The sequence below is a fragment of the Amblyraja radiata genome, chromosome 24, assembly GCF_010909765.2.
Source record: "Amblyraja radiata isolate CabotCenter1 chromosome 24, sAmbRad1.1.pri, whole genome shotgun sequence".
Taxonomy (NCBI): domain Eukaryota; kingdom Metazoa; phylum Chordata; class Chondrichthyes; order Rajiformes; family Rajidae; genus Amblyraja; species Amblyraja radiata.
In genome coordinates, this window is record NC_045979.1 from 38,452,124 (window position 1) to 38,472,856 (window position 20,733).

At 44.2% G+C, this 20,733-nt stretch overlaps 1 protein-coding gene across 3 annotated transcripts in view; it reads left to right on the forward strand.

The window, feature by feature from the left end:
- pfkfb2 (6-phosphofructo-2-kinase/fructose-2,6-biphosphatase 2) overlaps positions 1 to 20,733 on the forward strand; it is a 64,007-nt gene that overhangs the window by 36,201 nt on the left and 7,073 nt on the right. For 2 of the 3 annotated variants that reach the window (XM_033042983.1, XM_033042984.1), the window contains 3 exons: positions 927 to 1,056; positions 7,903 to 7,965; positions 11,237 to 11,301. In XM_033042983.1, the coding sequence (XP_032898874.1) occupies positions 927 to 1,056; positions 7,903 to 7,965; positions 11,237 to 11,301 (258 nt within the window). Of the gene's footprint in view, positions 1 to 926; positions 1,057 to 7,902; positions 7,966 to 11,236; positions 11,302 to 14,800; positions 14,956 to 20,733 lie in introns of all 3 variants that reach the window. The other variant, XR_004415628.1, reaches the window with a different exon arrangement.

A 20,733-nucleotide genomic window follows, 5' to 3' on the forward strand; every position in this document is an offset into this window, starting at 1 on the left:
GAGAAATTCAAACTTTCTTGAATTTTCTCCCGAGTGACCAAGATACACGATTACCTGCCGTTAGCGCTACGGTGGTCCACGGTGGTCCACGAATGCCGTACTGTTATCGCACGAGGTTCGCACAATGTTAAACTCCGGTTAACTCTTGCGTCAAGTCGCCCCGTGAAAAGGCCGCTTAAGGGGTGACCTTACAGATTTAATAGATAGGGCAGATAGTCGCAGTATTTTTCCCAGCAAAGGGAAGGCCAAGACTAGATGGCATAAACTTAAAGTGGGGGGGGGGGGGGGGGGGGGGGGGATTAAAGGGGATCTGAGGGGTAAATCTTTCACACAGAGGGTGGTAGGTTAATAGAACAAGCTGATGGAAGTGGTAGTAGAGACAGGTACAGTTACAATGCTTGAAAGGTATATGGATAGGACAGTGTTAGAAGGACAAGGGGCCAAATGCAGGCAATAGGATTGGTGTAGATTGGCATCTTGGTGGTCATGGACATGTTGAACCAAAGGGCCGGTTTCATGCCGGGTGATGCCAGGAATCTGGAGTCGGCAGGTTGTTATGTGAATAGATACAGGAGTCTGTTAATGCAACTGGGATACCGTGGGTCACAAAGTTCAGCGACAGTCCACAAAGCGTCTCCCCTGATACTTCCGTCTTCATTGGGACTCGAAGAACAATTTGGGAAAGGATGTTTCTTTGCTGGAATAACCACCATTTTCTAATTTCATTTCATAATATTTTTATTTTTCATGCAATAGACCCAAGCAGCTTCATTGAGAAAAATGGATCTGTTATTTCATATGTTAGAATTATTAAGTTCCTCGTGTCTTCTACTTCTAAACTGCGGTGATTTGTTGAAGATTTTGTTTGGTGACGTTTTTTCTACGTTGAGTATCTGTGAATCTGTACCCTGTGTGTTTGTGTTCAGTCCTACCAAGATTTGGTACAACGGGTGGAGCCTGTCATCATGGAGTTGGAGCGACAAGGGGACGTTCTTGTAATTGCACACCAGGCTGTCATGAGATGCCTCGTCGCTTACTTTATGGATAAAGGAGCAGGTACAGCAATAAGCAAATGAGAAAGATAAATATTTTATATTTTCTCCTTTTCTCATTCCACCTATATTTGTAGCTCTTCTGATGTTGCTGCCTTACACTGAGTGGCAATTCCCCGGACTCCCACTGACTTTAGGTTTGGTTTGTTGTGGTCACTTGTACCACGGTACAAGTTTTGTTTTGCATGCTATCCACACAGATCAGATAATACTATAAGTATAGCTGAGTATAACACAATCAAGCCTAGCTCAAGTACAATGGGTAGAGCAAAGGGACAGAGTGTCCCAAACTATGGGAACTAGAAAGACAACTAATTTACTATTTGCATCCACAGATCTCAAGGACTGTTTCACAGGACACCAACATTCATTTATTGAAAGGCTGTGGCAGTTACTGGCAAGGTCAGCATTTATGGGCCAGCCCTGATTGCTCCTGAACCTTGAGAGGGGATCTTATAGAAACCTACAAAATTCTTAAGGGGTTGGACAGGCTAGATGCAGGAAGTTTGCTCCCGATGTTGGGGAAGTCCAGGACAAGGGGTCACAGCTTAAGGATAAGGGGGAAATCCTTCAAAACCAAGATGAGAAGAACTTTTTTCACACAGAGAGTGGTGAATCTCTGGAACTCTCTGCCACAGAGGGTAGTCGAGGCCAGTTCATTGGCTATATTTAAGAGGGAGTTAGATGTGGCCCTTGTGGCTAATGGGATCAGAGGGTATGGAGAGAAGGCAGGTACGGGATACTCAGTTGGATGATCAGCCATGATCATATTGAATGGCGGTGCAGGCTCGAAGGGCCGAATGGCCTACTCCTGCACCTAATTTCTATGTTTCTATGTTTCTATGAAAGCAATTAAGAGTGAATCATCTTGGTAATACTGCACCAAGTGAAGCTGTTCTAATGCAAAGCCAGTCAGCGATTTGAATGGAATGCACCTGCGGTAGTGACTAAAGTACAAATGGTTTAAAACATTACAAATTGGAACTGGAATGATAATGCACAGACTACTGTGTAATGTTACTACAACATCGTTAACAATTGCATGGGTTAACAGCTACAGTGACAAATGTAGGTGACCTTTGTTAAGGGTTGGCATTTCGGGGAATGATTACAGCGGTCCGTCCACTGGTTATTAAGAACGAGATCTGTTCTGACTGATTGTATTTAACATCTTCAAGCCGATAGCTAACTGAAAATGGCAACACAGGTGGATAAAGTAGCGACAAAGGCATTATTTAATCCTTGCCTGGATTAGTGGGTATTAGCTCTAAGGACAAGTTAGATAAACTGGGATTGTTTTGTCTGAAGCATAGGATGCCTGAGTGGCCACCTGATAGAAGGATAGAGTTGTGAGAAACATAACCATATAACAATTACAGCACGGAAACAGGCCATCTCGACCCTTCTAGTCCGTGCCGAACACGTATTCTCCCCTAGTCCCATATACCTGCGCTCAGACCATAACCCTCCATTCCTTCCCGTCCATATAACTATCCAATTTATTTTTAAATGATAAAAACGAACCTGCCTCCACCACCTTCACTGGAAGTTCATTCCACACAGCCACCACTCTCTGAGTAAAGAAGTTCCCCCTCATGTTACCCCTAAACTTCTGTCCCTTAATTCTCAAGTCATGTCCCCTTGTTTGAATCTTCCCTACTCTCAGTGGGAAAAGCTTATCCACGTCAACTCTGTCTATCCCTCTCATCATTTTAAAGACCTCTATCAAGTCCCCCCTTAACCTTCTGCGCTCCAAAGAATAAAGCCCTAACTTGTTCAACCTTTCTCTGTAACTTAGTTGCTGAAACCCAGGCAACATTCTAGTAAATCTCCTCTGTACTCTCTCTATTTTGTTGACGTCCTTCCTATAATTAGGCGACCAAAATTGTACACCATACTCCAGAATTGGCCTCACCAATGCCATGTACAATTTTAACATTACATCCCAACTTCTATGCTCAATGCTCTGATTTATAAAGGCCAGCACACCAAAAGCTTTCTTTACCACCCTATCTACATGAGATTCCACTTTCAGGGAACTGTGCACAGTTATTCCCAGATCCCTCTGTTCACCTGCATTCTTCAATTCCCTACCATTTACCATGTACGTCCTATTTTGATTTGTCCTGCCAAGATGTAGCACCTCACACTTATCAGCATTAAACTCCATCTGCCATCTTTCAGCCCACTCTTCCAACTGGCATAAATCTCTCTGTAGACTTTGAAAATCTACTTCATTATCCACAACCCCACCTATCTTAGTATCATCTGCATACTTACTAATCCAATTTACCACACCATCATCCAGATCATTGATGTACATGACAAACAACAGTGGACCCAACACAGATCCCTGTGGCACCCCACTAGTCACTGGCCTCCAACCTGACAAACAACCATCCACCATTACTCTCTGGCATCTCCCATTCAGCCACTGTTGAATCCATCTTGCTACTCCACCATTAATACCCAACCATTGAACCTTCTTAACCAACCTTCCATGAGGAACCTTGTCAAAGGCCTTACTGAAGTCCATATATACAATACTATCTGAAGAAGGGTTTCGGCCCGAAACGTCGCCTATTTCCTTCGCTCCATAGATGCTGCTGCACCCGCTGAGTTTCCCCAGCAATTTTGTGTACCTTCCATATATACAATATCCACTGCTTTACCCTCATCAATTTCCCGAGTAACCTCTTCAAAAAATTCAAGAAGATTAGTCAAACATGACCTTCCAGGCACAAATCCATGTTGACTGTTCCTAATCAGACCCTGTTTATCCAGATGCTTATATATATTATCTCTAAGTATCCTTTCCATTAATTTGCCCACCACTGACGTCAAACTAACAGGTCTATAATTACTAGGTTTACTCTTAGACCCCTTTTTAAACAATGGAACAACATGCGCAGTACGCCAATCCTCCGGCACTATTCCCGTTTCTAATGACATTTGAAATATTTCTGTCATAGCCCATGCTATTTCTACACTAACTTCCCTCAATGTCCTAGGGAATATCCTGTCCGGACCTGGAGACTTATCCACTTTTATATTTCTCAAAAGTGTCAGTACTTCCTCTTCTTTGAATCTCATAGTTTCCATAGCTACTCTACTTGTTTCCCTTACCTCACATAATTCAATATTCTTCTCCTTGGTGAATACCGAAGAAAAGAAATTGTTCAATATCTCCCCCATCTCTTTTGGCTCTGCAGATAGCTGTCCACTCTGACTCTCTAATGGACCAATTTTATCCCTCGTTATCCTTTTGCTATTAATATAGCTGTAGAAACCCTTTGGGTTTACTTTCACCTTACTTGCCAAAGCAACCTCATATCTTCTTTTAGCTTTTCTAATTTCTTAAGATTCTTTTTACATTCTTTATACTCCTCAAGCACCTCATTTACTCCATGCTGCCTATAATTATTGTAGATCTCCCTCTTTTTCAGAACCAAGTGTCCAATTTCCCTTGAAAACCATGGCTCTTTCCGATTTTTACTATTTCCTTTCAACCGAACAGGGATATAAAGATTCTGTACTCTTAAAATTTCACCCTTTAAATGTACTCCATTTCTCTTCCACATCTTTCCCATAAAACAAAATGTCCCAATTTACTCCTTTTAAATCCTTTCGCATCTCCTCAAAGTTAGTCTTTCTCCAATCAAAAATCATAACCCTAGGTCCGGTTCTGACCCTCTCCATAATTATATTGAAACTAATGGTGTTGTGATCACTGGACCCGAACTGTTCCCCAACGCATACCTCTGCCACCTGACCCGTCTCATTTCCTAACAGGAGGTCCAGCACCGCTCCTTCTCTAGTAGGTACTTCTATGTATTGCTGCAAAAAACTATCCTGCACACATTTTACAAACTCCAACCCATCCAGTCCATTTACAGAATGTGTTTCCCAGTCTATGTGTGGATAATTGAAATCTCCCACAATCACTACCTTGTGCTTACTACTAATATCTGCAATCTCCTTACATATTTGCTCTTCCAATTCTCGCTCCCCATTTGGCGGTCTATAATACACCCCTATAAGTGTTGCTACCCCTTTCCCTTTTCTCAGTTCCACCCAAATAGCCTCCCTAGACGAGCCCTCTAATCTATCCTGCCAAAGCACTGCTGTGATATCTTCCCTGATAAGCAATGCAACACCTCCACCTCTTGCCCCTCCAATTCTATCACACCTGAAGCAACGAAATCCTGGAATATTTAGTTTCCAATCACAGCCCTCCTGCAACCATGTTTCACTGATCGCCACAACATCATACTTCCAGGTGTCAATCCAGACTCTGAGTTCATCCACCTTTCTTACAATGCTTCTAGCATTAAAATATACACATTTAAGAAACCCACCCTCTCTTATTCTCTGTTTATTGTCTTTTTCTTCTCTCTCCCCTACATTTTGGGTCAGAGTGCTACCATTCTCTGCCTCCTGCCTCACACACTGACTGCTAGCTTTCCCAATTTGAGTCCCTCCCCCCAACCATACTAGTTTAAAGTCTCCCCAGTAGCCTTTGCAAATCTCCCCGCCACGATATTGGTCCCCCTCGAGTTCAAGTGCAACCCGTCCTTTCTGTACAGGTTCGCACCTTCCCCAAAAGAGGTCCCAATGATCCAGAAACTTGAATCCATACCCACTGCACCAGTCCCTCATCCACTCATTTATCCTCCACCTCGCTCCATTCCTACTCTCACTGTCGCGTGGCACAGGCAGTAATCCTGAGGTTGTTACCTTTGCAGTCCTTCTCCTTAACTCTCTACCTAACTCCCTAAATTCTTCTTTCAGGACCTCTTCTCTTTTCTTACCTATGTCGTTGGTACCTATATGTACCACAACCTCAGGCTCCTCTCCCTCCCATTTCAGGATTTCTTGGACACGTTCAAACACATCCCTGACCCTGGCACCAGGGAGGCAAACTACCATCCGGGTCTCCTGTCTGTGTCCACAGAATCGCCTGTCCGATCCCCTGACTATAGAGTCCCTATTACAATTGCCCTCCTCTTCTTTTCCTTACCCTTCTGAGCAACAGGACCGGTCTTTATGCCGGTCGCTGCCCCCAGGTAGTCTGTCTCCCCCACCCTTACTCAAACAAGAGTACTTATTTTCAAGGTGTACAGCCACCGGGGTACTAACCAGTCCCTGCCTATGCCCATTGCCCTTCCTAACTGTGACCCAGTTTTCTGTCTCCCGTGGTCTTGGAGTGACCACCTCCCTGTAACTCCTTTCTATGACCTCCTCGCTCTCCCTGAGCAGACAGAGGTCATCGAGTTGCTGCTCCAGGTTCCTAACACGGTCCCTTAGGAGCCCCATCTCGACGCACCTGGCGCAGATGTGGACGTCTGGAGGGCAGTCAGACTCCATGACCTCCCACATCTGACATCCAGAACAGTAAACTGCCCTGGCCCTCATTCTCCCCCTTGTCCAAATACAATAAAGCCTTACCTGGGATACAAGCCAATCAGCTGCTTCCTCTGGTCCTCTTCCACCAATCAGAGGCTTCCACCAGACTCCTTCTCTGGAAGTGAGATGGAACGTTGCAGATTTGGGTTCTTCACAGCTCCAGGTAACTCCTCCTCGCACCAACGGCTCCCCGGGCCTCTGTAGAAGCAAACCCCGCGCTGTATTTATACTCACAGCTCCAGGTAACTCCTCCTCGCACCAACGGCTCCCCGGGCCTCTGTAGAAGCAAGCCCCGCGCTGTATTTATACTCACAGCTCCAGGTAACTCCTCCTCGCACCAACGGCTCCCCGGGCCTCTGTAGAAGCAAACCCCGCGCTGTATTTATACTCACAGCTCCAGGTAACTCCTCCTCGCACCAACGGCTCCCCAGGCCTCTGTAGAAGCGAGCCCCGCGCTGTATTTATACTCACAGCTCCAGGTAACTCCTCCTCGCACCAACGGCTCCCCAGGCCTCTGTAGAAGCGAGCCCCGCGCTGTATTTATACTCACAGCTCCAGGTAACTCCTCCTCGCACCAACGGCTCCCCGGGCCTCTGTAGAAGCAAGCCCCGCGCTGTTTTTATACTCACAGCTCCAGGTAACTCCTCCTCGCACCAACGGCTCCCCGGGCCTCTGTAAACGCAAGCCCCGCGCTGTTTTTATACTCACAGCTCCAGGCAACTCCTCTCACCAACGGCTCCTCGTAGATAACTTATAAAGCGTTATTTCTCGGGTGGAAATGTAAAATACAGAAGGCATAGCTTTAAGGTGAGAGGGGGACATTTTTCAGAGATTTAAAGCATTAATTTTTACACATAGTTGTAGGTGCCTGGATAGGCTGGTGGAGGCAGATGCAATAGCAACATTGAAGAAACAGTTAGACAGCCACACTGACAGGAAGCCAATCGGGAGATATGACCATGTTTAGTTTAGTTTAGAGATTCAGTCGGAAACAGGCCCTTCAACCCACCGAGTCCGCGCCGACCAGCGACTCCCGCACACTAACACTATCCTACACACACTATAGACAATTTACACAAACACCAAGCCAATTGACCTACATACCTGTGTGTTTTTGGAGTGTGGGAGAAAACCTCGGAGAAATGGTCACGGGGAGAACATGCAAACTCCGTACAGACAGCACCCGTAGTCGGGATCAAACTCGGGTCTCTGGCGCTGCATGCGATGTAAGGCAGCAACACTACCGTGCTGCCTGGCAGACGTGTAGATAAATTGGCATCATGTTGGGCAGAGACATAGTGGACGGATGGGCCTGTCCCTCGCTGGACTAATGAAGGCAAATAGGATTACTGTAGATGGGCAGCACAGTAAGCATGGGTGACATGGGTCAGTCAATATGCCGTCCAATTCAAATGCTCCATGATTTTCTCCTTTATCTTTACAGATGAACTACCGTATTTGAAGTGTCCTCTACACACAGTCATGAAACTAACTCCTGTTGCTTATGGTTAGTAGTACCGTAATAACATTTTCTCTAATCACTAAATTTGTTTCTGTTAATCATGATCAAAGGGGCAGGTCAATTACATGATCTTTTTAAATTTCAACATATATTCCTGTAACAAAGAATTATTTAGAAACATAGAAACATAGAAATAGGTGCAGGAGTAGGCCATTCGGCCCTTCGAGCCTGCACTGCCATTCAATATGATCATGGCTGATCATCCAACTCAGTATCCCGTACCTGCCTTCTCTCCATACCCTCTGATCCCCTTAACCACAAGGGCCACATCTAACTCCCTCTTAAATATAGCCAATGAACTGGCCTCAACTACCCTCTGTGGCAGAGAGTTCCAGAGATTCACCACTCTTTGTGTGAAAAAAGTACTTCTCATATCGGTTTTAAAGGATTTCCCACTTATCCTTAAGCTGTGACCCCTTGTCCTGGACTTCCCCAACATCGGGAGCAATCTTCCTGCATCTAGCCTGTCCAACCCCTTAAGAATTTTGTAAGTTTCTATAAGATCCCCTCTCAATCTCCTAAATTCTAGAGAGTATAAACCAAGTCTATCCAGTCTTTCTTCATAAGACAGTCCTGACATCGCAGGAATCAGTCTGGTGAACCTTCTCTGCACTCCCTCTATGGCAATAATGTCATTCCTCAGATTTGGGGACCAAAACTGTACGCAACACTCCAGGTGTGGTCTCACCAAGACCCTGTACAACTGCAGTAGAACCTCCCTGCTCCTATACTCAAATCCTTTTGCTATGAAAGCTAACATACCATTTGCTTTCTTCACTGCCTGCTGCACCTGCATGCCTACTTTCAATGACTGGTGTACCATGACACCCAGGTCTCGCTGCATCTCCCCTTTTCCTAGTCGGCCACCATTTAGATAATAGTCTGCTTTCCTGTTTTTGCCACCAAAATGGAGAACCTCACATTTATCCACATTATACTGCATCTGCCAAACATTTGCCCACTCACCCAGCCTATCCAAGTCACCTTGCAGTCTCCTAGCATCCTCCTCACAGCTAACACTGCCCCCCAGCTTAGTGTCATCCGCAAACTTGGAGATATTGCCTTCAATTCCCTCATCCAGATCATTAATATATATTGTAAATAGCTGGGGTCCCAGCACTGAGCCTTGCGGTACCCCACTAGTCACTGCCTGCCATTGTGAAAAGGACCCGTTTACTCCTACTCTTTGCTTCCTGTTTGCCAGCCAGTTCTCTATCCACATCAATACTGAACCCCCAATGCCGTGTGCTTTAAGTTTGTATACTAATCTCTTATGTGGGACCTTGTCGAAAGCCTTCTGGAAGTCCAGATACACCATATCCACTGGTTCTCCCCTATCCACGCTACTAGTTACATCCTCGAAAAATTCTATAAGATTCGTCAGACATGATTTACCTTTTGTAAATCCATGCTGACTTTGTCCAATGATTTCACCACTTTCCAAATGTGCTGCTATCCCATCTTTAATAACTGACTCTAGCAGTTTCCCCACTACCGATGTTAGACTAACTGGTCTGTAATTCCCCGTTTTCTCTCTCCCTCCCTTCTTAAAAAGTGGGGTTACGTTTGCTACCCGCCAATCCTCAGGAACTACTCCAGAATCTAAAGAGTTTTGAAAGATTATTACTAATGCATCCACTATTTCTGGAGCTACTTCCTTAAGTACTCTGGGATGCAGCCTATCTGGCCCTGGGGATTTATCAGCCTTTAATCCATTCAATTTACCCAACACCACTTCCCGGCTAACCTGGATTTCACTCAATTCCTCCAACTCCTTTGACCCGTGGTCCCCTGCTATTTCCGGCAGATTATTTATGTCTTATGTCTGAAACATGGTGGTTCCAGCTAGGTGGGACAAAATAAACACATACCTTTGTGCAGCATCTTCCAGTTTAATAGTCAGCTAAACTCTTCCTAGGGGTAGTTGGTTGTTTAAATATTATAATGCGACTATGCATCTTAGTTTAATCTTTGTGTTAATGTTTACTCTGGCCAGCCAAGTGTCTTAGTCCTGGGCATTTGAACAAGGGAAGCAAATAAGGTTAATGGAATCACAAGGAACTGCAGAAGCTGGAATCTTGAGTAAAAACCAAAGTGCTGGAAGAACTCGTCGGGTCAGGCCGCATCTGTGGAGGGAAATGGACAGGTGATGTTTCAAGTCGGGATCCGTCTTCAGACTGATGATAAGTCTGTCATTCAGATTCAGTGTGAAGAAGGGCCTTGACCCGAAACGTCACCTATCCATGTTCTCCACAGATGCTGCCTGACCCGCTGAGTTACTCCAGCACTCTGTGAAACGTCACCTATCCATGTTCTGCACAAATGCTGCCTGACCCGCTGAGTTACTCCAGCACTCTGTGAAACGTCACCTATCCATGTTCTCCACAGATGCTGCCTGACCCGCTGAGTTACTCCAGCACTCTGTGAAACGTCACCCATCCATGTTCTCCACAGATGCTGCCTGACCCGCTGAGTTACTCCAGCACTCTGTGAAACGTCACCTATCCATGTTCTCCACAGATGCTGCCTGACCCGCTGAGTTACTCCAGCACTCTGTGAAACGTCACCTATCCATGTTCTCCACAGATGCTGCCTGACCCGCTGAGTTACTCCAGCACTCTGTGAAACGTCACCTATCCATGTTCTCCATAGATGCTGCCTGACCCACTGAGTTGCTCCAGCACTCTGTGAAACGTCACCTATCCATGTTCTCCATAGATGCTGCCTGACCCACTGAGTTACTCCAGCATGTTGTCTTTAATTGCTCACATTGTCAGGGGCTGTGGTATTCACCATCATCGGCGTCGGCGTCGGCGTTCCACCAGCCCGGCGTGAGGGCCTGAACATCGGGCCACCCGGGGCGGCGACTGCGGGTGCTAGGAAGGCCTCGACCACGGGTGAACATCTGGGAAGAACGGAGGGGAGGCTGGCTGGACTATGGTGCCTTCCTCACCTTGGTGCCACTGTGTTATGTTGTGTCGTGGACTTTCAGTGTTTGTGCTTTTTTTAAAATTCTATTTTATTTTTAATATGTTTTATTATTTATTATTATTTATTTATTTTTATTTTTATTTTTATGATACTGCCTGTAAGGGAAATTCATTTCGTTGTCTCTAACTGAGACAATAACAATAAATTTGAATACAATACAATACAATACAATCATCTGAAGGCAATAATTAACAATTTTAACATGGGAGTTCATTAAACCTAGCACCCTGTTTACTTATTTAATTCTATTTACTTTTCCTTTCAGGTTGTAAAATGGAATCAATTTATCTTAATGTTGAAGCAGTAAGCACACATCGTGACCGTCCACTGGTAAATACCCCCTGCTTATCTTTCAGTACCTTGTTTCTATGCTGATTTGAATGTAACTTTCCTTTTCTACATAATCTTTACATTTTAAGAATTCTTAAATTTCCACAGTATTTGTAGGAGTATAGAAACTTGGTTGTAATGAAAATCCTTGGCATTGTTGGGCATGTTACAAGAATAATTAGTAAAGCATCAGGGACCCTGGCATTCACAAAGGCTGAGATGTTGTGCAGATCTGTGCAAGACACTGAGGTGATAGAAAATGTAAAAGAAGTGTACCAGTATGACTCAAAAGATGTAGGATTGCTGGCGTGGATTGATTGGAGGGTTGGATAGTCAATTATAAACATAGAAACATAGAAAATAAGTGCAGGAGTAGCCTGCACCGCCATTCAATATGATCATTCTCTCAATTGAGAGAATAATTGGCAGAACTCTGAGGTAAAATGTGGGATTTTGCAATTGGACTCACGGTGGTGCAGCGGGTAGAGCTGCTGTCTCACTTCCCCACCAGAGATGTCAAGTTCAATCCTGACCTCGGGTGTTATGTGTGCACATTCTCCCAGCAATCGCATGAATTTCCTTCAGGTGCTCCGGTTCCCTGCCACGTCCCAAAGACGGGCGGGTTTGTAGATTAATTCACCCTCTATAAACTGTCCCTCGTGTGCAGAGGGGGTGGAATGTGAAAGTAGGATAACATTAGAACTAAGAAGAAAGGATGATCAATGGTCGGCATGGACCCAGTGGGCCGAAGGCCAGTTTGTGTCTTTAATTTAATTTGGTCAAAGCCAATATAGATGCTCTCAGCCAAATGGGATCCTGTTCCATCATAATTTAATGGTTGTATAGATTCACTCATGAGGTGAGTTGCAATGACAATTCCAGGCTGCTCGCAATGTGGCACTGTACCATACTGAATTATTAAACACTTTACAGATTCTCCATATCGCTGTCGTGGGTGACATTCTAGACCTGACCCAGTGACCATGTCTGAAGCTAACAGTGTCTGAAGTCAGGATGATGTGTTAGAGTTTATATTGTTCTCCAGCACCTATTCCCCTCATCCTAGTTGGAGGTTGTGGCTTTGGTGAGTTGCCCAGGTAGGGTTAGGGTTAGGGTTAATAGTTTGCCCGACTGCAAGGGTGTGCAGTGGTTGAATTGTTGGATGAGGTGCTTAGTTCTGGAGTTTAAGATTCTGATGTGTTACAGCTACATCGGAGAGTGCGCCACAGACTCTTCACTTGGCTTTGTAGAGTTTAAATATTCCTACAAAGTTAATGCTCTTTTAAATTGGAAACATAAACTGTAATGATGCAAAGACAAGGCATTGAAACTTTCAGAATAATGAAAGGCCTGGATAGAGTGGATGTGGAGAGGATGTTTCCACTAGTGGGAGAGTCTAGGACCAGAGGTCACAGCCTCAGAATTAAAGGACATTTCTTCAGGAAGGAGGTGAGGAGGAACATCTTTAATCAGAGGGTAGTTAATCTGTGGAACTCATTTCCACAGAGGGCTGTGGATGCCAAGTCAGTGGATATTTTTAAGGATAGATAAGTTCTTGATTAGCAAGGGTGTCGAGGGTTATGAGGAGAAGGCCGGAAAATGGGATTAGGAGGCAGAGACTAGCCATGATTAAATGGCGGAGTAGACTCGATGAGCCGAATGGCCTAATTCTACTCCTTTAACTTGTGAACTTGTAAATTATAACCTGCTTGTGTCAGTCATTTGCCAATAGCTCTATATCTGGAACGTTGCCATGTGCTGCTCTGTGACCTTTGTTATTATATGGTCGATGGACATGATAACAAAGGGCGGATGTGTTTGGCTCCGTCAACCTTTGAATGTGTAAACAAGAAACTGGCATGAATTTGCGTTTGGGGGTGAGGTTTTGTTATCGCCAACTTGTCTTTAATATTTATGGAATTGGTTTTGAGTTCAGATTTGTCGAGCTTCATTCTGGCAAATCCTTATTCCAAACTTTAGATGGGCCAAGCAATGTATTTTGGTTGTTGTTGGGCAGTTGATGCCGGTTATCTGGCAAATGTAGAGAGTGTTCTACAAAATATATCTGATGTGTCATGGGAATTTGACTTCTGACTGTCATACAAGTCTTTACCTGCAATCAGACCAAGCTGGTAACAGGCAGTGAGATTTGAATTGGAAAAGATTGTCCCCGCCTCTCCCCTGGCATGTGTGGACTTCAGCAAAGGTAAATCCTCTAATCATCAACATCCCAGGCAGGTTACCACAGACCAGAACTCAGCTGGATCAACCACATAAATACTGTGGTTAGGATACCAGGCTAGAAGCTGCCAGTCACTGTTCTAAAGACTCATGGCTCTCTGAAGAGAAAATACTCATTTATCTCAGTCTAAAAAGGCAGCCCTCTCTCTGATTAAAAATATCACGACACTTTGAAAATACTCTGATTCGGCCAAATAACAATGTTTTTTTGAAAGGGAAATTGTGTTTGACATTTTTGTTAGAATTTTGAAGACATAATTAATAGCATGGGTGAAGGGAAGCGGTGAATGTAGTGCACTTAATACAGTGCTCTCTTGTCTGTTAGTCACAGGGATCCAAGCTCCATATAACTACAAGCTCTACAAAAACAGTTCCTAATCATTAATACCAGAGACATAATGACAGCTGTAGAGTATAGTCTTGAATGTCTCCAAAGAGACTGTCCTAACCTGCATTCTCATGCAGTACTGCTAAAAACATGGCAGTCAACTGAAATACTTCCGCAATTCATTAATCAGACATTAGTGCGTCTTGTATTTGAACACCAGCTTAAACCACAGTTTCACCGATACACACCTTGGTTTGACAAGCTGTTTATCTCTAAATGTTTTCAGCATTCAGAAACTTTGAAAGGTTATTGAGAATATTTTGGCTATGCAACACCTAAACATGAAAACATTTAATCTCTAGCAATGAAAACATTTCAAACTGAAACTTACCCCAGTCTCCGCTCGCCATTCACCTCCATTGAATCCATTGAAGCTCTGGCTCAAATTCGATTAGAATCCACAAATCCCATGACTTCACACTCCCATGCTGAATTTCATTTGTAATCTGTCATCGCAGTGCAGCATGCCAGCATCTGTCAGCAGTTTGGGACAACTGAGTTTGCACAAAACATGCATAGAAACGTCCCGACCCAAAATGTCACCCATCCTTTTTATCCAGAGCTGCTGCCTGAGCCACTTTGTGTCTATCTTTGGTATAAACCAGCATCTGCATGTCTTTGTTTCTACATAACTTGCAACCTTTTTGTGTGGTATAATGTCAGAATTTACCATATCCCACAGAAGCTGAACCATGTTCGAGTTACCTGGGAATTGACCAAATGTGAAACCCATTCTCTCCCTCGACAAAAAACTTCAGACATAATATCCAAAAACTCTAATGGTACCATAGGAACATATTAACTTTTGAGAAATCAAGTAACAAGAAGGCAATTGCTTCAATTTTTTTCCTGTTCACTTTGTGCTTCAAGTGTTTTATGAAATCCCTGCTTGACGGTATCTTTCGGAGGAAGATCAAGTAGATCAAGTAGTGACCAAGTAGACCATACAGCTTCATACAAGTAGAAGTCACCTGCATGCAAAGCTTGCTTCAACGGATTGAAGTTGAATCTTTCAACAGTAAGCTGTAAGTGGTGTTGCTTAATGCACTTGAAAGGAATTCAACATAGCTGTGAAAATGTTCATATAGACGATAAACACTGTGGTTTAGTGTCAGTGATCAAGATTTATCAACTGGCAAAACATGAATTGTAAAATGTCTGATCAGTTACATTTTGGCCAATCATAAAGCAGTTATTTACTTTCCTGAGGTACACAAAATTGCTGGAGAAACTCAGCGGGTGCAGCAGCATCTCTGGAGCGAAGGAAATAGGCAAAGTTTCGGGCCGAAACCCTTCTTCAGACTGATGGGGGGTGGGGGGGAGAAGGAAGGAAAAAGGGGAGGAGGAGGAGCCCGAGGGCGGGCGGATGGGAGCGTGGGAGGAGACAGCTAGAGGGTTAAGGAAGGGGAGGAGACAGCAAAGGCTACTTCCTTGAGTTGGTTTAAGATTGATTGAGGTCAATGTGCAAACCAAACGAGGGCACCTTTCCAGTTGAAGGAGACACCAAAAGCTGGAGTAACTCAGCGGGACAGGCAGCATCTCTGGAGAGAAGGAATGGGTGACGTTGCGGGTCGAGACCCTTCTTCAGACCCGAAACGTCACCCATTCCATCTCTCCAGAGATGCTGCCTGTCCCGCTGAATTACTCCAGCATTTTGTGTCTACCTTTGATTTAAACCGGCATCTGCAGTTCTTTCCTACACAGTGTGTAGTTTTCCAGTTAATCTTTGTGGTTTTTACAAGCACAAACGTAACTGTGCAGAAGTGGTCAGCTAGTTTAACATCTCACAGAGTTCCCATTTGACTGTCTTCACTTCCAGATGGCATCTTGCAAAAGATACAGATCCTCTTTCAATACACAGTGACCATAAATAAATAAATAATCATGGCGAAGTGTGATAGAGTCACAGAGTGATACAGTGTGGAAACAGGCCCTTCGGCCCATCTAGCCCACACCGGCCAACATGCCCCAGCTACGCTAGTCACAGAGTGATACAGTGTGGAAACAGGCCCTTCGGCCCATCTAGCCCACACCGGCCAACATGTCCCAGCTACACTAGTCACAGAGTGATACAGTGTGGAAACAGGCCCTTCGGCCCATCTAGCCCACACCGGCCAACATGTCCCAGCTACACTAGTCAAAAGAGTGATACAGTGTGGAAACATGCCCTTCGGCGCATCTAGCCCACACCGGCCAACATGTCCCAGCTACACTAGTCACAGAGTGATACAGTGTGGAAACAGGCCCTTCAGCCCATCTAGCCCACACCGGCCAACCTGTCCCAGCTACACTAGTCCCACCTGCCTGCGTTTGGCCCATATCCCTCCAAACCCATCCTATCCATGTACCTGTTTCTTAAACGTTGAGAAAGTCCCAACATCAACTACCTCCTCTGGCAGCTCGTTCCATACACCCACCACCCTTTGTGTGAAAAGGTTATCCCTCAGATTTGTATTAAATCTTTTCCCCTTCACCTTGAACCTATGTCCTCTGATCCTCGATCCCCCTACTCTGGGCAGGAATAATCATGACTTACTGCAGAAGTTGTTCTTCCCCCTTGCCCCTGCCACAGCATCCAAGCTGAGACAACACGTGTGCAGCCTCATGCTTGTCTAACTTTGGTTTCATGCCCAATGCGTCAAGCAGTTCCAAAAAGCTGCTTGACTTTGCCCATAGAATATTCAGCACAGTGAGCTGTGCCTGTGCAAGTTCAATGGATATCGACACATGAATCTCATACTCTCAGCTAGATACATTGACAGCACTGTTCAGCAGTGAAAGAGTTGTCTTTGTACTGAGAAGCCCCCCACAGTTCAACAGCATTCCACGCCGTCTTTCCCAATCATTACTGGTTATTATGTTTATTATTGTATATTTATTGTGTGTAATTGCATTAATGGGCCAGATAAACTGCAGCAAGTAACAATGTCAATGTTCCAATTAAACACTCTGCATGCTTGCCTTTCTTGACATCCTTACTCTGCAAATTAACCCACAAGTCTTCACGATCAACTCTGCTTTCCATACAATGAAACAAATGAGGTGGCATAATTTACAGCTTCAAGACATCCCCAAGTATTTGACTGTAGACATTCATTTGATATCACACGGAGAGAAACAGTGTCCTCCATAATGTTTGGGACAAAGACCCATCATTTATTTATTTGCGCTGTGCTCCACAATTTGAGATTTGTAATAGAAAAACTTACATGTGGTTATAGTGCACATTGTCAGATTTTAATAAAGGCCATTTTTATACATTTTGGTTTCACCATGTAGAAATTACAGCAGTGTTTATACATAGTCCCTACATTTCAGGGCACCATAATGTTTGGGACACAGCAATGTCATGTAAATGAATGTAGTCATGTTTAGTATTTTGTTGCATATCCTATACATGCAATGCCTGCTTGAAGTCTGCGATTCATGGACATCACCAGTTGCTGGGTGTCTTCTCTGGTGATGTTCTGCCAGGCTGTATTGCAGCCATCTTTAGCGTATGCTTGTTTTGGGGGCTAGTCCCCTTCAGTTTTCTCTTCAGCATATAAAAGGCATGCTCAATTGGGTTCAGATCGGGTGATTGACTAGGCCACTCAAGAATTGACAATATTTTAGCTTTGAAAAACTCCTTTGTTGCTTTAGCAGTATGTTTGGGATCATTGTCTTGCTGTAGAATGAACCACCTGCCAATGAGTTTTGAGGCATTTGTTTGAACTTGAGCAGATAGGATGTGTCTATACACTTCAGAATTAATTATGCTACTACCATCAGCAGTTGTATCATCAATGAAGATAGGTGAGCCAGTACCATCAGCAGCCATACATGCCCAGGCCATAACACCCCCACCACCATGTTTCACAGATGAGGTGGCATGCTTTGGATCTTGGGCAGTTCCTTCTCTCCTCCATACTTTGCTCTACTTGCTGCAGCAAGACTCCTGACGGGCACCCGAAAAAGGGACCACATCACCCCGATCCTGGCCTCTCTCCACTGGCTCCCTGTGCGGTTCCAAATAAATTTCAAGATCCTCCTTTATGTCTACAAAGCCCTTAACGGGCTTGCCCCCACCTACATCAAAAGTCTGCTCACCCACCACACCACCTCCAGGTCCCTCAGATCGGCCGACTTGGGGTTACTGAACATCCCGCGGTCTAGGCATAAGCTCAGGGGTGACCGCGCCTTTGCAGTTGCAGCTCCTAGACTGTGGAACAGCAGCATCACTCTTCCCATCAGAACTGCCCCCTCCATCGACTCCTTTAAGTCGAGACTTAAAACTCATCTTTACTCTCAAGCCTTTCTTGACGTCCTCTGAGGGAGGGCTACATGTATGTAGTGATGTATGTACTTAATCTATGAACCACTGTTGTATAACGTTAGTACCTCCACCAATGTAAAGCACTTTGGCCAACGAGAGTTGTTTCTTAAATGTGCTATAGAAATAAAAGTGACTTGACTTTGCTCTTGTCATCACTCTGATATAAGTTAATCTTTGTCTCATCTGTCCACAAGACCTTTTTCCAGAACTGTGGTTGCTATTTTAAGTACTTCTTGGCAAACTGTAACCTGGTCATCCTATTTTTGCAGCTAACCAGTGGTTTGCACCTTGCAGTGTAGCCTCTGTAGTTCTGTTCATGAAGTGCTCTGCGGACAGTGGTCATTGACAAATCTACACCTGACTCCTGAAGAGTGTTTCTGATTTGTCGGACAGGTGTTTGGGGATTTTTCTTTATTATAGAGAGAATTCTTCTGTCATCAGCTGTGGAGGTCTTCCTTGGCCTGCCAGTCCCTTTGCGATTAGTAAGCTCACCAGTGCTCTCTTTCTTCTTAATGATGTTCCAAACAATTGATTTTGGAAAGCCTGTTTGGCTGATGTCTCTATCAGTTTTATTCTTGTTTCTCAGTTTCATAATGGCTTCTTTGACTTTCATTGGCACAACTTTGGTCCTCATGTTGCTAAACAACAATAAAAGTTTTCAAAGGTGATGGAAAGACTGGGGGAAAGACTAGCTGCTGAGAGCTCTCTTATACCTGCATTAAGGAGGCAATTAAACACACCTGAGCAATTACAGACACCTGTGAAGCCATGTGTCCCAAACATTGTGGTGCCCTGAAATGGGGGGGACTATGTATAAACACAGCTGTAATTTCTACATGGTGAAACCAAAATGATTAAAAATACACTGTAATAAAATTTGACAATGTGCACTTTAACCACATGTGATTTTTTTTCTATTACAAATCTCAAATTGTGGAGTACAGAGGCACATAAATAAATGATGGGTCTTTGTCCCAAACATTATGGAGGGCACTGTAAATTACAATGTACTGGCACTTGGTCTTAAATTGTATTTGCTCAACTTGCCCTGGTCTCATGGTGATTTATACCATTATTCTTCAGCTTATCAACTTACATACGCTAGTGTGGTCAGCAAGTTTTGATGTTTTGTTATTTAAGGCCCAAGCCAAAATAGCATTGTTCCCAGGGATGTGTATCCAATTCTACCAACAACTTGTTGTGCCACTTAAAAGGATATTTGGACAAGTATATAATAGGGAAAGATGGATATGGGCCAAATGCGGGTAGGTGGGACAAGTGTAGATGGGGCTGGCAGAGTTGGGACGAAGGCCCTGGTTCCCTTCTGAATGACTCTATGATTCATGAATCGTTCCATCCCACTCAAGCTCCTCAGAAACTAATCTTCCTTCACCTTCCCCAGGGAACAGTAGCTTTGGATCCACCATGCACTGCTTGCCACTTGAGACCCAGTGTGAATGATTGGGGAGCTGAGGTCAAGTTTGTTTATATCTTTGAATATCGGGCTTCCTGAGATTCGCAAGGAAGCTTTACAATTTCATGAGGAGAAAACCTGGCTTAGTTTCTCCCCTTCAGTATCTGTGGGTAATGTGTAATCAATAACTCTCCAAGGAGCAAGTCAAAAGCTGCAACTTTAGTAAATAAAGTAATAAAGAGGTGCCGGTTTGTAAATTGCCCCTAGTGTCGGGAGTGGATGAGAAAGTGGCATAACATAGATCAACTCTAAGATACTATGAACAAAGAATGGGAAGTAAGCAGTTAGTAAAACCTATTCGGGGGAAGATTTCTTTCATGGTAGATACAGAGTTAGCAACCTGAACTGTTTATATAAGTAGACTTTAAAAAGGTTCAGAAACAAATATCCTCATCTCTTACCTGTGACATGTACCTTTGATGTAGGAAACATGGAGTTTTTCATCGATCACACTTTCCAGCAGTTCTTTGGAGAATTTGAAAGATGAAAGCAGAAACTGAGAACATGTCTATATCAGCATGAGCTAGTCACCTGCCCTGTACTTCAATAAAATCAGATCCACCGTCCCCAAAATTACGTGTCTTGTCCTTACTTCAATGTGTACCAAGAGGACGGTCACTACTGCATAAATTGTGACATGAAAGTTCACAGGAGCAGAAGTACACCCATTCGGCCCATCGAGTCTACTCTGCTATCCAACAGCTTAACAGACTGGCCATTACTATTTTAACTTGCTTTGTTGAAATGTGATGTCCTTTTTCTTCTTGTGTATTGACTTTCAAGAAAGACGATTGGGATTGCTTTGTATTTTAGGGTCGAGCTAGATAAATCTGAGCTTTCTAGTCAAGGTGAAAGTACTGACCAAATCGCTGCCCGTGGTCATCCCCAAGACATGAGTACCTTGCAGTCCCCGATGCTGATTCAATGGTCTGGTCTTCTGTATCCACCACTGCAGGGACACAGATGCATTCAGAATCAAAACTAAACATCATTATTACCATTCAAGGCTGTCCA